Source organism: Acomys minous, assembly GCF_964271855.1.
Source record: "Acomys minous genome assembly, chromosome: 11".
Lineage (NCBI taxonomy): Eukaryota > Metazoa > Chordata > Mammalia > Rodentia > Muridae > Acomys > Acomys minous.
In genome coordinates, this window is record NC_140492.1 from 58,194,088 (window position 1) to 58,211,817 (window position 17,730).

General features: G+C 41.8%; 1 protein-coding gene across 8 annotated transcripts in view; it reads right to left on the reverse strand.

Annotated features, from left to right (window-relative positions):
* Positions 1-345: 345 nt before the first annotated feature.
* Positions 346-17,730, reverse strand: part of ZNF148 (zinc finger protein 148) — a 116,769-nt gene continuing 99,384 nt past the window's right edge. For all 8 annotated transcript variants that reach the window (XM_084802121.1, XM_084802117.1, XM_084802120.1 and 5 more), the window contains 2 exons: positions 7,314-7,432; positions 346-7,059 (listed from right to left, as the gene is read on the reverse strand). In XM_084802121.1, the coding sequence (XP_084658247.1) occupies positions 5,464-7,059; positions 7,314-7,432 (1,715 nt within the window). In that variant the 3' untranslated portion in view covers positions 346-5,463. The remainder of the gene's footprint in view (positions 7,060-7,313; positions 7,433-17,730) is intronic.

Consider the following 17,730-nt stretch of genomic DNA (forward strand, 5'->3'; position numbering starts at 1 on the left):
TTAAAAATATCACAAATATAGTATTTAACAGTGAAAATTTCAATGTGGTTAAGTTTCACTGTGAAGCGATTTCACCTGAGTAGACTTTGAAATCTAGTGCTTATATTTTGGGGGAAGGGTAGGAAAGCCCCACTCTGTGTCTGGTACTGAGTTTGCAGCTGAGTCTCCTACTGACCCCCTAGGGATGCAGGAACCATCTGCGGTGGCCTTCCCAAGAAAAGACGTCCCCTTTCCCACGTAAATTTACTCTGGTATCTTAGGAAGTCTCAGTATCCATCAAATATTTCCACGTAGCTACCATTCAAGCAGAGCAACCCAATTCACTCAGTTCTATACAACAGCCTCTACATTATATACATGTTTAATTAGCAATAGGAAATAGAAAATAAAAATTTACAGTGATTGAGAAGGGGTCAGAGACTAGGACAGGAAAGTTAATACTGTATAACCAGAATATCCTATCAGCCTACCACTTTCAACGACAAGGTTTTCTTTTATTGGTTGGAATACAAAGAAGGCATAAGGGATTCCAGGAAAATAACACTATGTCTCAGGAAATTCAACGTGCTCAACCATCAGGATTTCCATCACACATTTAATTTCTTCTGTACAGTTTTTATAAAGGTGTTTTTCTTTTCAAAGTCATCAGATTTCCAGGTGACACTCGGCACCACACAGTGTGCCCTTGAAGCAATGAGGTTAACCTGCTTTATTTGGGTACCAAGGTCCCTTCCAGACAGCATTAAAATAAAGACAAGTAAGACCCAGACAGATAAAATCCAGTATAATTCAAACCCGACAATGAAAAATTTCCCCCATATTGTTGCAAAATTCTTTCTACTGAAATGCTTTGCTACAATAATAAAAAGCATACATTACATAGAAAAGGTACCAGTGTACTAAAAAGTGACGGGAGTGGACTAGCAAATCCTTCAAAGCACAGTATATAAATGACTAGCATTAAAAACATTTCCCTATAAAATGTAGGTCATAATCACTTATAAATTGGCGGCTTCATTTCTAAAGCAGTGACGGTGTTCAAAGAGCTGCTCTGTGCGGTGTGGTATCTACTCACTTCGAGCTATAAGTTTGTCTTTCTTTGTATTGAAGTTGAGTAAATTCATCTGGTCAGCTGAGAAATCAAGCTTGAAAAACAAGTATCTAAAAACCAAAGTAGAAAGTTTAGAATCGTTTGAAATGTAGCTATGAAATATGAAGAGATTTATCTACTTCACAACTAAACTGAAGTCACCTCAACACTTACGGGCTTGAATCTAGAACAGAAACACGTATTAAAACCCAAAGCAAACCACAGAGTTAGGCAGCGGCACAAAAGCAGGAGAAACAAAACAAACCCCCACATCCCTTCCTTCAGTGTGATGGGCACTAAGTTCTGCAGTCTTCCCCCATCTTTGCACACAAGAGTGGTGAGGCCATTCAAAGCTTAGCGAAGAGCGAGAGCACAGACGAAGCCAGATCTAGCCTGTCTCCCCTGCAACGTCAATTATGCTGTGTAAACAGTGTTACGTTCCAACAGGAGGAACAATGGAATTTGCTTATAAAAACTGATTAAAGATAATCATTGTTAGATGAAGTAAGGATAACTAAACACTCTGAAATGTTTCTCTAGAACGTTCCTGATGCTACTTGTAAAGTTAGCACTGCTATGTATTATTGCTTACATACAGTACAACATCACGCCTTCTAACATGAAGCGGTCCTGTGACTGGTTTGTACATATTTACAGAGTCTTAAAAACAAGCTGTAAAAACATTACATACTTTCAGACAATACAAATTAGCACATTGGTACTCACTTCAAACAAATGGAATGCATAACATTAATAAACACCATAAAGGAAGACTCACATCAAGTCCTTGATTGTCAAGACACGTTTATATATAAACTCTAACTGTGCAGAATCAAAGGTTCAATCATAGGTAGGTACGTCCTTACTCGATGAACCGTTATTTACAGCATGGTATTGCATAAAAAAATAAAATAATGTTTACAGGGTTTTACTTTTTTTTTTTTTATCCATTGGATTAAAGAAAGCAACAAACACAACAAGAAATGTTTGTCCGCTTTAGTTTGTTTCCTACCAAAGTTTAGGTGGAAAAAAGGAAACACACGGTTTTTATTTGCAGAATATAGCAAGAACAACTGGAAAATTATTTCCCTGAAATAAAGCAATTCGAAACGAAGGTTTAAATTAAGTTGCAGACTCAAATAGATTCTCACTGATTATAATAGTGCTTCTTCAAGTAAATACACTGAAAAAAAGATGAGCTCTAGTTTAAAGGTTCTAGGGATCGCAGTGTGCAGCGCGCCTACTTAAAGGTTCCCGGCTTTTTATTTTATTTTTTTTTTTAAACAGCCCTTTAAAAGCCCAAATTAATAAAAATCAAAGAAGTGGCAAAAAGATCTAACCTTGCTGGCACTTTGCAAGTGTCCCCCATCTGTGGGAATGAAAGCTTGCCCTGAGCGCAAGGCCTCTTCTACCTCTCAAGAGATAGAGTGACCTACTGCTGGCACCCTGAGTCAGAGCTAAGATGGTAGATTTCTACCTGACTAGGCAGCACATGCGCACTGTAGATCCAAAAAATAAAAAATACAAAAGCAGGAGCCACTCAGCTATTCCAAACGCAATGAAATACATGTGCAGTAAGAACTTAAGTTCAAAAAGCAACAATGCTTTCGGAGTTGGAGAGCCCCTGCCTTGTCTAGTGAGAGGTCTCCCAAGCCCAGACTGGAAGGGCCTGTGAGGAAAAGCACAACAGGCTCATGGTGGGCAAAAGCTGACTGGTGGCAGCAGTTTCTCTTCGAGGAGAACTTGCTCACTGAGAGAAATGAGAAGTGTGAACTGACAGGGTATCTCCTATCCTCCAGGGTTCCATCCAAAGCAGCACACAAGGCTGCTTCTCTAATGCCCAGGCAGGAGCCAGAACTTTCTGAACAAAAGCAGGGAAACCCAGACTGTTGAGATGCTTCTCAGATGCTGAAGATACAAGCTGAGCCTGGCAGGCATCCAGAACTTCACAGTAAGTGATGACTATACTTAACTGGTGAGTCAATAAGTCATGCTGGCTATCGGTCATCTCAAAAGCTTATAACCTGGTAGAGAAGTCTGCCACTGTGTGGATTTAAAGAAGTGTGGTTTAAGACGGGAATGCAACACCTGAAATTCTGCTTACAGAACTTCCGTTTTCAAAGGCTTTTTCTTCCTAAGCTTACTTGAACCGCTCAGCAACTGTCACATTCTTTAAACTGTGCTGGTGATGTTCAAAGACAGACTCTTACGCTGTACAAGAAACACATCAAGTTCTCAGTGGAACCACATTGTTTTTTTAAGTCAGGCTCAACTTAGGAAATAAAAGTCTGCTCTTATCAAAAGTATTAGGAGAAAAATACAAGCACCCATCTAGGGTGCGCACGGTCCCATCACACCTCATCTGATGAAGCGCTCCTGTGGTCATGTGACGCGCCACAGACACACGTCAGTCTTCAGGTCAGTGGTGGCAGAACTTAAGATATTCACTTCAAAGAAGTCTAAAGTTCTTGAAGATCTGACAGCAAAGCCGTCAAATGGGAGAACTATGATTTCAAGCAAAGTTCTTAACAAAGTGTAGAGGAAACCACATTAAGCATAATTTATATTCCTTGTTATAAGACACCAACATATTAAAAAAAAATAAATGAGTGTAAGTGAAGGATACGGGGGAGCATATCTCTTTGTTCCCCTTCTTTATGAGAAAAGTCTTGGGATAACATTAAATAAAAGAAAAATAATTTAAATGAATGACACACTCAACAGTGAAACGAAGCACGTAGATCTGCAGGGTCAACAGCAAAGTCAAAATGGGAGTTTACACAAGCTTCATCTCACAGGGCACTAGGTTCAGACTGCCACTGGGGCTTTGTGATAAAGATGGCAGAAATTTAAAGTACAAAACCCAAAAAGGTGGAACAAATAAAATAGAGTCAACGTAACTAATGTTAGTCTCCAAAAATCAAAACTGTCCAATGTGTAACTCAAACCATCATTCTTCATAAAAGTATATATAGAGATATATATATAAAAGCAATATTTATTGTACCATGCTGTATTACTTTAAGACAAAGTATACATATATAAAAAGAACATTCGTGGTATAAGGATAAAGTCTGTAGTTTATTTAGATTTTGAAATGCAACAAAAAAGTCTCCGATCCTTCATCTAGCTGAAGAAGAAATTGCGGTTACGGGAATCAGTGAGCACTTCTGAATGTCAAACTGTCATGAGCAGGATTCACTTAAAAGGAACTTAGGTAAGCAATTAAAATGCCCATTTCTTTAGTTTCTTGGGATACTGTTTAATTATCCAATCTATCAAGAGTCCAGAAAGAGAAGAATTAAACCAGGTTTTACAGTCCAAAGATATCCCAACTTCCTTTTATTGCCAAAAAGCAAAATTGTCAATTACGAGATGATTATGACACAACCATATCAAACCTAAAAAAAAAAAATCTATTTCTTTTTACTTTGAGAAACCAAAAATACCAGATTAATTCTAAGTGCTCTATGTCAACTGAAGTGTGTAAAGTAAAATACATTTCAGCTTCAAAACGTGGAATATACATTTCTTGTAAGCATTATTTTCTTGGGAATGTAATCTACAGAATATTTTTTTTTTTACTAAAACTTCAAACCTTGATACTTGCACATGAAAAATCATAAAAAATATCTAAGTATACCTGTACAAAGAAACTGACGCCAATACGCACACTTCCATAAAGAAGTGGGTGCTCTAACAGTTGTGTGTTTTGGTAAAAGTTTTGAAAGTATGCATACTTTAAAAGTAATTAGGCTTTTAAATAGTGGAGTCTTAGACTATCAGGTCTTTATTACTTTTTTTCTTCAAAAAAAAAAAAAAGACACATGTCAATATAATGCAAAATGAAGATCAAGGGTATATGGCATATCATTTTTTAAAGGTGGTTTCTTTTTATTCCCCCCATAGGACAAACTACTTATTTAAGCCATACTCTTGACATTGAAACTTTAAGTTCACCGTCTGTGACACAGCCTCGGATTCCCTGCTGAAGTGCAATACTATGCTCAAAACTTAGAAACAGGATGAGGAAGTTTCACACAATGACTACTCTCCTAAGAATGTACACTGGTATCAGTTAGGAAACAATTGTGCGAAAGTCTTTTTTCCTTTTCTCTTGGTGTGGGTGAATAGCAAGGCTCTGATCTAAAACAGGTAATGCACTGCTTCTCTAACGGTGACGACACGTAAGGCAGTTCAAGGAATGCGGACTAACCAAACGAAATGCAGTTCCTGGATTATCTTGCTATTCTCATCAGCTTGCTATGGACGCATTGCTCTTAGATCTGTACAGCACTCCATTTTACACAGAGTAAGCCCACTCTCGATTCATCTGTTCTAAAGTGCCAGTATTATTTACACATTTTTTTTCCCTAGCCAAAAGTCTGGCCAGTTGTGGCATCTGGTGAAGATGTCATCCCAGCTCTGTTATCATTTACATTCACCAAGGGAAATTCTGAAAACTCAGCACTTGTCCCTGGTCCCCGAAGGTTCACCTGTCCATTGGCAGTGCTAAATTGAGTTGCTATTCCAGCTCTGGATCCATGATACGGAGCACGGAAGGGCTGTTCAAAGGAGCTCATTTGGTAAGCCTGGTGGACAGGCTGTGCCTCAGCCTTCTTCTGAGAAGTCACTTGATCCAAAAAGTCTGCCGTCGATGTGGCAGAGGCGTGGTTTGTCTCGTCACCTGAAAAGGGAAACGGGTGCTGTGAGTCACCGACTATTAGTCCAAAGTGGGCCTTATCTGGAGTTGTTCTTAGTGGAGAATTCATTCCTGAACGAAAGCTATTGATGGGCATGGCTGTATAGACTTGCTTGTCTATGGAAGAGAATGCTGGCGGATTTGGAAGGGTCTGGTTATCAGTCACAAAGTTAAGGCTCGGGCTATTCAAATAGGCATCGTTTTGGCTAGTTCTGTCCAAAGCCTGTTGCAGAAACTTGGAGTATTCCTGCAACATGTTAGCTTTATCTGATGAGGATGCTTGGGAACTGGATCCAACATCCTCTGACGGGGTGACCTCAGGTACATCGGCAGAGTTGATTGATATGCTAGAAGTCACCTCGGTGTCTGCAACACTGAAGGAAATCTCATGCTGCCCATTAGCTTTGTGGGAATAGTGGTCCAGCAGAGTCTGCAGGACCTCATCTGGAATAACGTTTTTGTCATGATTGCTCTTGATCTCCACGTTCAGCGCCTGGGAATCCAGGATGGACGCTGTGCTGCTCTCGTCAATGACGCTGGCCACAGCTGCTTGAGTCACAGAAGGCTGAGACGCTATGGTGCCCACATTCAGTGCGTACTCCCTGCTGTTGTTACTTGCAGCTTGAAGATAGCGCTTCTTCTTCAGAAACTGCATGGCATCGTCGTAATTAGTACTGCTGTGCACAGGTTTGCTGGGCCCCTCCTGCAGGGTGTCCACCTGATCCATGTCAGCGCTGCCTTCTGAGTCCAGGAGCGCCTGCTTATCCACAAGCTCAAAGGCATACTTTGAAACCTTGCTGTCTTCGTAAGTGGACAGGGGTGAGATGGTTTGACTTTGCTCCAGGGGCTGTTTCAGACTTCTCTTACTATTGATCTTTTTGAGAACCAACTTGGGTGGGTGTATCTCTCCAGAAGCATCTTCCAAATGGGAGCCTCCAACGGAAGAGTGCGGCATTTCAACAGCATACTCGGCGACCATGTACTCATCTTTCACTTTAGTGCTCGACGAGTAGAGAGGCAGGTAGTCACTTTTGTCCTTCTTCATGTCAGACTTGTCCAACGCACTCTCTTTGTCCAGTCCAGACTTCTTCTCAGTTTTTTGCCTTTTCTTTTTTGGCAGTGAATTATCTTTTGGTGACGTGGAAAAGCCAGAATCTTCCTCTGATGTCAGAAGGCCACCTTTGATAGCACATCTGTTTAGTTTTTTGTCATGATTTTCGTGGCACATACGTTTATGTTTCAATACACGATCTGTTCTGGAAAAATACTGTTGAAACCAGATGTTGGAAGTGGTTTTTTTGTTGTTGTTTTTATGATTTTTTTTTTGTCAACAAGGAAGAGAAGAAAAGAAACAAGATAATTAATAACAATATAAACAATTCCAAACCCATTCACTGATCAAATTTTTACTGTAAATCTAGAGTTTAAACATCTCAGCGGTCCTAGGACTGGCTGCTGCCTAACTTGTTGGTGATCTCACATGGCAGTGAAGGTAGGAGGGCCCACAACTGCCTAACTTACCTGTAAGCAGTATTCACACTGGTACGGCTTCTCTCCACTATGAGTTCTCTTGTGCCTTTCCATGTGGTATTTCTGTATGAATCTCATGCCACATTCATCACAGCGAAATGGTTTTTCACCTAGTACATGATTTAAGAAATTTAAAACAAAACATTGTAAAAGTATGGACTGCTTTGCCGAAAGAAACTCTTAACATAAACAGCTTTAGTATTATGTGCTCCTTTTAGATGACAACAAGCCTTTTATATACTAAGGGCTGAAAAGACACGTTAAAGAGTGTCATCAATACACTCCAACACAGATTTTTAAAATAACAGCACACCTGGAGATTTCATTTATTCATTCATCATGTGCCGCACACACCTTGGCACACAGACAGTGGTCGCAAGACGTCTTGTGGGACTCGGCTCTCTCCTTCAGCAAGGAGGCCTCAGGGTTTGAACTTTCAGGCTCTCAACAGCAAGTACTAACATGGGTTCAGCTATCTTGTAGCCCTGGGTATAGCTATTCCATTCTTAGTTTTTTTTTTTTTCTTTTTAATTTTTAAATTACGTTTACTCTTCTGTGCATCAGAGGCAGACATATGCCTGCCATGGACGTGTGGAGGTGAGAGGATATTCAAGGGAATCGGGCTTCTCCTTCCATCATGCAGGCCCTAGGGTTGCTATGACTCTTAATCCCTTCAAAGCACTTGTGGGCAAAGGAAATCTGGATCCTAAGTGTCTCTTAAATCAGCTCACTAACAAGCTGTAATTTGTACTGGGACACAATTTCCCAAGTGAGGTCTGGGCTTGGAGGAGTTGTTTGTGGTGTGCATGCTGCAACACAGTCCTGAGATTCATGCCCAGAACTGCAAAAACAAACCAAAGCAAGGTTTGTTTCTTCTCTTTCGTAACTCAAACCTGAGTCTTGTGTCGTCTGTGGAAAGAATTAGATTGAGTGCTGTCAACTGGACACACAACTCACTGCCCTTTCTTTACTCCCTAAGAGCTTTTAGCCGTGGAGAAACATTACTGAGAGTTCAAATAGCTTATACTGATAAAAGGAGGCGTCAGAGTCACCTTGAATGCTCTCCAGGAAGCTGATGCTCCCTACCACACAGTCAACAAATGTTTTTGTTACTATGTTCTCTCTCCCTATACCCCATGTATGTGTGCATGAGGTATATCTTTCTACTATGTTAATGAGCCTATTTGTTTGTACTATTTTTTCAGGTGACTCTTGCATTTTCTCCCTGAGCTAAGGCCTCACGATGTAGCCCATGTGCCCTGTAGAACAAGACATCTAACCTGGGTCTCTCTGATGCGATTTTGCTAGCTACTGTTTCTACACAGTAACTGAAAAAGCAGCAAAGCTAATGTCTTTTTCCTGACTTGGGCATTTTGGTGTTTGTTATTGCTGAAGACAAATGGAAATAAAATGAAAGATACATCTGTTCTTTGAAAATTTTAAAGCTTGAATGAAATTTCTTCTGGATAAAAATCTCTTTAATGCTTTTCCCTTGGAGGGCTTGAGAGCTTCTTTTGGAAAAGGAAGCCAATATATATAAGCTACTTAAATGATTAAGACTGACATAAAATTTAAGTGAAAAGTAGTAAGTGCAAGATTAAAAAACAAAACAAAACAGAAATCATTCTGGAAAGCGTAACAGGTGAGAAAAATCATCTCAGTGTATTCCACAAACACTGAGTTTCCAGCGCCCAAGGGCTCCCGACTGTGATATTCCACTGGCTACCGCAGACCATCAGCAGCCTATGCTACAGTTAGACTGTGTCCCACAAAGGCGCCCGCGTTGGGAGCTTGATCCTCAATGTAATGGTGTTGGGAGGCAGGACAGAATCTTTCAGAACTAGAGCCTAGTGTGAAGTGATTACATCATCATGGACAACACTCGCAAAAGGAACGAGCATATGTTTTATAGCCCTTCCATTTACTTCTTACAAGGGAACTAAACAGTTGCTCTGGCCTCCTCTTTCGCCTTCAGGTCACACGCATTCTGCCATGATGCCACCTAACATGACGTGATGTGGTTAGGGGCCCTCGCCAGAGGCCAAGTGAATAGAGCTACATAGTCTTGACTTTTAGCCTCCAAATGGCAACCTAACACAGCTTGCTTGCTTTCTCTATGCGGTACCCATCAGCCAGTGTTACCTCACTTCTGCATCCTACAACAGTAGCTATTAAGGTAGATTATACGTGTGAGTATTACAAGGACCTACACTTCATGCACAATCTAACTACTCTACAGTTTGACATAATAATCTGAACTAATTATTCCTCTTTAAACTTTATTTTAGGGAGCTGGAGAGATGGCTCAGTGGTTAAGAGCACCGCCTGTTCTTCCAAAGGTCCTGAGTTCAATTCCCAGCAACCATACGATGGCTCACAACCATCTATAATGTAATCTGATGCCCTCTTCTGGCCTGCAGGAGTACATGCAGACAGAACATTGTATACATAATAATAAATAAATAAATTAAAAACAAAAACAAAAAACTTTATTTTAAACTAGGTCCAGCCACCATCCTATCAAAATGGTTCTTTTGATGTATTGTTTTGTTGTCTGAAATAGGGTCTTGATAGGTTGGCCAGGCTGGCTTAAAGCTTGCTATTTAGGCCTAGACTGGTCTTAAATTTACCATTCTTCTGCCTCAGCCTTCCAAATGCTAGGATTATGGCAGGTACTACCACAGCAGGCTCAGAGTGGTTCTTGCAAATCACTATAAAGTTGTTAATTCAAACAACTCACTCTCCAGTTACCCTGCTGATCTTCTTACTGAACCTCAGCGAGGTGGACTGCACTTTGCACCCGGCTTCTAGGACAGCTCCTCTGGGTGCTCCTGCTTGGTGCTGTCTCTAGGCAACCCTCCCAAACGCACATGCTCTTACACTGGAAGATCATCCCCGGGCCTCCGCCTTTCTCCTTCCACATTATTTTCTTTGGCAAGAGTGAAGCCGATCTATTGTCATGGCTTTAATTATGCTCAAACTTTACCTCCAGACCCAAACCTCCATTTTGTCTATTCAGCATACCTCACTCCTTTTCATTTTAGAGTCCTTTATTTTACGTGTATGAATACTTGCTTGCATGTACATATGTTTGCCACATGTCAGCCCGGCGATGGAGGAAGGCAGAATTAGGTGTCAGATCTCCTGGAACTAAAGTTACAGGCGGTTGGGAGCCGCTGTGTGTATGCTGAGAACTGAACCTGGATCCTCCGCGAGGCAGCCAGTGATTTTTAACCACCGAGCCATCTCTCTCCTCTTGACATTTCTAATACTTGCAGGTCTCAAATACATTGCATCTCTTACTAAACTTCAGATCTTTAACTACAACTAAGATTACAATGGTTTTACTAATCACTTAGCTGTCCAAGCCAGGAGCCTGTACATCTTTCCCCTCTCTCCATATCTGCCCAATTGACAGATCCTATTGATTGTTTTCAATTCACCGCTGCCTTCACTCAAGTTCAAGACATCTCCTGGCCTGGAAAATGATAGCATGTCCTCCTGACTAACTGTTAATAATGTAAAAGGAGCTGGGCATGGTGGCTCATGCCTGTAATCACAGCACTTGGGAGGCAGAAGCAGGCAGATTGCTGTGAGTTCGAGGCCAGCCTGGTCCACAAAGCGAGCCTGGGACAGCCAAGGCTACACAGAGAGACCCGGTCTCGAAAAAAAACCAAGGGGGAAAAAAAGTAAAAGGAAGAGGAGTTGTTTGGCTCTCACTTTCCCAGGATTCAGTCCACAGCTGGCTCCACTGTTTGTGTGTATGTGATGAGGTAGAAAACAGGTCTAAAGGCAGTAGTGGCAGCCACTGAAAAGGCTTGGTAGTAAAGGCACATGTCATGAGTTCCCACTAGTTTTATTACCACCTTGACACACCTAGAAAACCTTAACACAAGAACTGCCTCCACCATTTGGCCTGAGACTGTCTTGCCTGACAATTGATGCGGGAGGGCCCGGCCCACTGTGGATGGTACCATTCCTACACATGGGGCCTGGAGAGCGCATGAAAGCAAGCCGAGCATGGAACCCTGAGTGACGGGGTGAGCAGCAGTCCTCCATGGTCTTGGCTTTAGTTTCTATCACAAATTTCCTAAGTGCTGGACTGTGACTTGGAAGTGTAACCCAGAAGGACCCTTTCCTCCTCTCAGTTGCTTCTGGTCAGAGTATTTTATCACTGACAGAAAAAACAAACTAGAGCACCACAAAACCCTGACAAATGGACTTCAATCCCCAGAACCCAGAGGGAAATCAGAGAACTGACTTCCACATGTGTGCTATGGCACATGCATGCCCAAACTCATGTTCACATCATACGGTACACACACACACACACACACACAGACACACACACACACACATATACACACACAGCAATGATAAATTAAGTACTTTTAAAAGTAAAGGGCTAATGAAACTAAACTGCTCACCTCATGGTGGCCAGGAAGCAGAGAAAAGCAGAAGCAAACAGGAGAAGTTGTATCCCTCCAAGGTACTACCCCATGATCCCCCTCCCTCAACTAGGTCCTCTTTTAACGCTTCACTGTCTCTGAATCCATCAAAGGGTAATCCATCGACTAGGCTCGAGCCCTCATACCTGAGTCAGCTCTCAGTGAGTGGGTCCATCAGCTGAGGGCCAAGCTTTCAACATAGAAGCCTTCTGGAAAACATTTCATTTTAAAACCCTAACACCAGTAGCTCTGCCAAAATACATTTCCTCTTCTAACTCCACAGCACACCAGGAGACTGTTGACAGAGATGAAACTGATCGCTTTAAAGGCTTATCAGTGGCCATCTTTTTTTAGAGAGGAAGAATAGAGAGGAGGAGGCATTCTAGCCCTGTCTGTCTTGGAACTCACTCTGTAGACCTGGTTGGCTTTGAAACCACAGAGCTCTGTCTGCCTCTTAGTGCTGGGATTAAAAGTGTGTGTCACTATGGCAGGGTTTATCAGTGGTTTTCTTTTTTCTTTCCTGTTTTTCCTCTTTTGGGTTTTCGAGACAGGGTTTCTCTGTGTAGCCTTGACTGTCCTGGACTCACTTTGTAGACCAGGCTGACCTCGAACTCACAGCGATCCGCCTGCCTCTGCCTCCCGAGTGCTGGGATTAAAGGCGTGCGCTACCACCACCCAGCTTATCAGTGGTTTTCTAATGGTCTTAAAATAAAAGAAAATTTGAGCCTATTTGGTCCCTGTCTTTTGCTTTCTTAACTCTAACCCTTCCTCAGTTCCAAAATCTGCCACTTGCACTCTTCTGCACACCTCAATACCCCTCCCAATTAGTTCTTTATTGTAACAAATGGCGGGTATTTGATAGTAATGTATCTATTATTAACTACAATGTGAGTAAAACTTTTAAATAATTAACTCTATGAAAAACTTAGGTCTAATATATTTGAGACCTAGGCATGGTGGCACAGGCTCAAAACTCTAGTACTTGGGAGGTAGAAGAAGGAAAACTGTGAGTTCAAGCATGCCTCTGGCTAGAGAGCGAGTTCAAGGTCACCTGAATTGTGAGAGATCCTGTTTAACACCTTCCTCCACCAAAGGGGACGAAAGTTCACTTGGTCTTAGTAAAACATACTTGAAAAGTGAGCTGTTTCCTACAACTTTTAGCTTTTTTGAGATAGGGTCTCACTCTGTAACCCAGGCTGGCTCAACCTCATTTGTCTTAGCCTCAAGTGCTGGAATTACAGGCCTGAGGTACCATGCTTGGTGTAATTTATTTTTTAAAAAAAGTCTTTTAAAAAGTTGACATTTAAATATACTAGGAAAATAAATTATTATGCCAAAATTAAAATTATGTAGTATTAAGAGAAGCAACATAAAATAGTACTTCAGAGTACAGGTTCTACAGCCAAGAGCTAGGTTCAAGGCTGGTCTCAATATTTAGCTAAGAAACTGTGGGTGTTATATAAACCTCCAGAGCTGATATTCTCATCTGTAAAATGAGACCATTGGGCATGTCTCAGAACCAAACATTAAGTGGGCACTTATGAAAATTAGTTGTGGCCTGGAGAGATGGGTCAGAGGTTAAGAGCACTGACTGCTTCTCTAGAGGCCCTGAGTTCAATTCCCAGAAACCACATGGTGGCTCACAACCATCTATAGTGTGATCTGAGGCCCTCTTTTGGCCTGCAGGTGTACATAATAATAAATAAGTACATCTTAAAAAGAAAAAGTAAAGAAAATTAGTGGTGACTTGAGAATGAAATCTAACACAATACAGTAATTCATGAAAATGTTATTAGCTATTGACAATAAAATGAAGAGGCTGGTAATAAATTAATATTACATCTACAAATTAATTAAGTTTTAATTCAGCAAGTAGTCATACATGCCAAACGAAAACATTCTTAAACTGAACTTGGGCAAAGATAAAACCAGAATTACTGAACTCAACACATGGATTAGTTCGCAAATTCACAGTAATTTTGCTCCTAACTTTTGGGAGCACTAAGACTGAGTTTTAATATAGTCCTTTCAGGAGTTGGAAAAGCATTACCCAGGAATTTACATTTCTATAGAAAATCAACTGAGACAAATTACAACCCATGAAGTGGAAATCAGCTTATTAAAGAAAAACTAGACAGTAACATGGAAGCATCTCAATGTCGGTTCAAGTACACTGGCTACAGGACTGTGGCCTGAAACTCCTCAGTGGAAAAAGTGATATTATCCAGGCAGTGTCGATGTACACCTTTAATCCCAGTACTCAAGAGGAGAGGCAGATCTCTGTGAGTTTGGGGCCAGCCTAGTTGAGAGAGTTCTAGGACATCCAGGGCTACACAGAGAAACCCTGTCTCAGAAAAGAAGAAAAAAAAGTACCTTTAGTGGGAAGCAACTTTCAAGACCTATCTTTCTGATAGAGAATGCTTTTTCTTGCCTACAATGAAAGGAGGCAAGAAAAACACAGGCAACGACCACTTTGTCATCATCACCATTCTCCTCCTCTATCATCTAACTATCTACCATCTATCATAGGCCAGAGCCAGACTTGGTAGGACAGGAGGCTGAGGCTACAGAACTCAATTCAAGGCAACACAGGCTACAGAGAAAGGTGTGGTCTGTAAGTGAATGAACACACGAATGAATGAAAAGTAGAGTTTCATCCGTGAGTTTCTCTCACTTATACAGACTGTATATGTGGTCTAGCCCTGGGTGACTGTATATGTGGTCTAGCCCTGGGTGACTGTATATGTGGTCTAGCCCTGGGTGACTGTATATGTGGTCTAGCCCTGGGTGACTGTGTATGTGGTCTAGCCCTGGGTGACTGTGTATGTGGTCTAGCCCTGGGTGACTGTGTATGTGGTCTAGCCCTGGGTGACTGTGTATGTGGTCTAGCCCTGGGTGACTGTGTATGTGGTCTAGCCCTGGGTGATTGTATATGTGGTCTAGCCCTGGGTGACTGTGTATGTGGTCTAGCCCTGGGTGACTGTGTATGTGGTCTAGCCCTGGGTGACTGTGTATGTGGTCTAGCCCTGGGTGACTGTGTATGTGGTCTAGCCCTGGGTGACTGTGTATGTGGTCTAGCCCTGGGTGACTGTGTATGTGATCTAGCCCTGGGTGACTATATATGTGGTCTAGCCCTGGGTGACTGTATATGTGGTCTAGCCCTGGGTGACTGTATATGTGGTCTAGCCCTGGGTGACTGTATATGTGGTCTAGCCCTGGGTGACTGTGTATGTGGTCTAGCCCTGGGTGACTGTATATGTGGTTTAGCCCTGGGTGACTGTGTATGTGGTCTAGCCCTGGGTGACTGTATATGTGGTCTAGCCCTGGGTGACTGTGTATGTGGTCTAGCCCTGGGTGACTGTGTATGTGGTCTAGCCCTGGGTCCTTGAGGATAAAACAGCTAATTAGAGAACTGTTTCTCAGCTCCTCAAGATTCCAGTTTAGATATCTCCTCTATGAAAGCAACAAGACTAGAAAAGTAATAACCTTAAGTAAGAGAAAAATGCCAAGAAAACCCTATCCATAGTTTCGAATAACTGGAAGACTGTCTAGGACAGTGGATCTCACCCTCCTAATGCTGTAACCCTTTAACACAGGTCCTCATGTTGTGGTGACCCCCAACCATAAAATTATCTTGTTGTTGCTTCATAACTGTAATTCTACTACTGTTATGAACTGTAATATAAATATCTGACACACAGGATATCTGCTATGTGACCCCTTTTAGGGGTTGTGACCCGCAGGTTGAGAACCACTGGTCTAGAAACTACGTATGAAAAATAGAAAACAGACAGACAGTCCACTGTCCTTCCTCAGATGCTGAATGACACGTGAACACAGCCTTTGCTACATATTCTATCCTACACCTCCCCCACCGCCCAAACATGAATCCTTACAATATTGTGCCTCCAGAGTGCTGAGATTACAAGTGTGCGCCACCAGACCAACATTTGTTAAGACGTCACATTTCTATCAGCCAAGCTGCAGAGTAGGTGGACACACTGGAATAAGTACTTTAGCCTATGAACACTAAGTACCTATCATCCCAACAGCACCTAGCAGACCTAACTCAAGGCGGAGTACTAGTTTATGGAGAATGCCATCTAAATGTGGCATCACTAAGAACTAGTAAAATGGATGACGGGTTTGCTATTATCTCTACGTGCTTAGCCAAGAAGAAATGATCGTGTAATTCCAAAACATAAACACAGACTTTAGAGTACCGAAGCAAATCCTATCCCGACTCCAAGCATTTCAAATTAGCCCGTTGCAAACTTTGCAGCCAGCTATCAACAGTAAGTGCCCTGAAGACAGCACTCAGCATGGAAGGTTAACTGACTTCCTAAAAAGAAACAAATCCCCCTCACCAGGCTGTTTTCCTCCTCTTCGTATAAAGCTGTAGATAGGAATCTAGGTCTTCTTGCTATTTTTCCTTATGAATTACGTACAGTATCAAGGGATCAAAAGCAATCCTCAAAAACAAACTTTATCACTAAATGTTTTTCCTAATCACGGCCTTAATTAGGGCCCTCAGACTTTGTTGATTCCCTGCCCCTTAATGTCTTATAATTTCCTATAACAAAAAACTCACCTGTCCATATTAACTGCACTTTACACTGTATTTCACACACACTGACTTTTTTTCCCCACACATACCAAAAACGTTTATTTCAGAGAAGTGAAAAAAACTGATAAAGAGTAAAGCTTGAGAAGGGGGCAGGGCAGGGACGGAGAGATGGCTAATGGCAACAGCACAGCAGGGTTAAGAAGGATGACATTAACCCTGGAGTGTCCCCACAGGAAGAAGGATAGGTGTTTCAGGGAATGAGTGTGCCGCTGCCCTGGTCTGATCACTGCACACTGTAGCTGGTACTGAAGCACCACTCTCCCCCATAAAAACATGCAATTAATGTGTGCTAACCAGAAACAAAACTTAAACCAATAAACATAACCGCGTGGGACTCTGGCAGAACAGAGCAGCCATAATAAAGTACTGAAGAATATTATTTTGTGGATGTGCATGTGCACATCTCCAGTTGTACTCATTTCCCTGCATATGGAACAACCTTGTTCTTTCTTTCTTTCTTTTTTTTTTTCTTTTCTTTTTTTGAGACAGGGTTTCTCTGTGTAGTCCTGGACTCGCTCTGTAGACCAGGCTGGCCTTGAACTCACAGAGATCAGCCAGCCTCTGCCTCCCAAGTAGTGGGATTAAAGGCGCACCACCAGACAACAATTGTATTCCTTATTGTTGAAATAAAGCCCATTCTGTATATTTATCATATTTCCTTATGCATTCTCCTTGTTGGATAGCTATGTTGGTTCTGTAATTTGGCTACGGTAAATAGTGTTACATTTAATTAAGACTTTGGTATACTGAGTAAGAGTGGAGACAGTGGATACTCTTGTCTCATTCCAGACTACACAGATATGCTCAGTTTTTTCTCATTTAATACAATGTTGGCTCTAGTCTACACTATACAGTATTTATTATGGTGAAGTTCGTTTGGTCTCTCACTAGTTAAGGCATATACACTACATTTACGAAATATGGTTTGAACGGTTTATATGTTGCTGCTCATAGAGTGGGAACACTGCTGTTGCACAAAGAACCCACATACTCTGGCTCAGAACAAGGCACTTTAAAGCCATCCATCTCTTCTCTGTATTGGGCTGTCAAGTAGCTAAAAATAAAAGGAACAAGCACTGCAGGGAACCTAATTTAACCCCTGGGTTCCACACGTTAAAGGAGGAAAGTGAGCCCCACAAGTTGAGTCTGACCTCCACACAGGCAGTGTGTGGATACCCTGTGGGAGTCACTTCTCTGCTTCCACTCTGTGGGTCTCAGAGACCAAACTCAGGTGAGCAGGCTTGGTCTGCCAGGCAAGCACATTTACCTTCCGAGCCATCTCCCAGGCTACATTTTCAGGTCTCTAAAACAGAGCTGTCATGTTTCCCGTGTT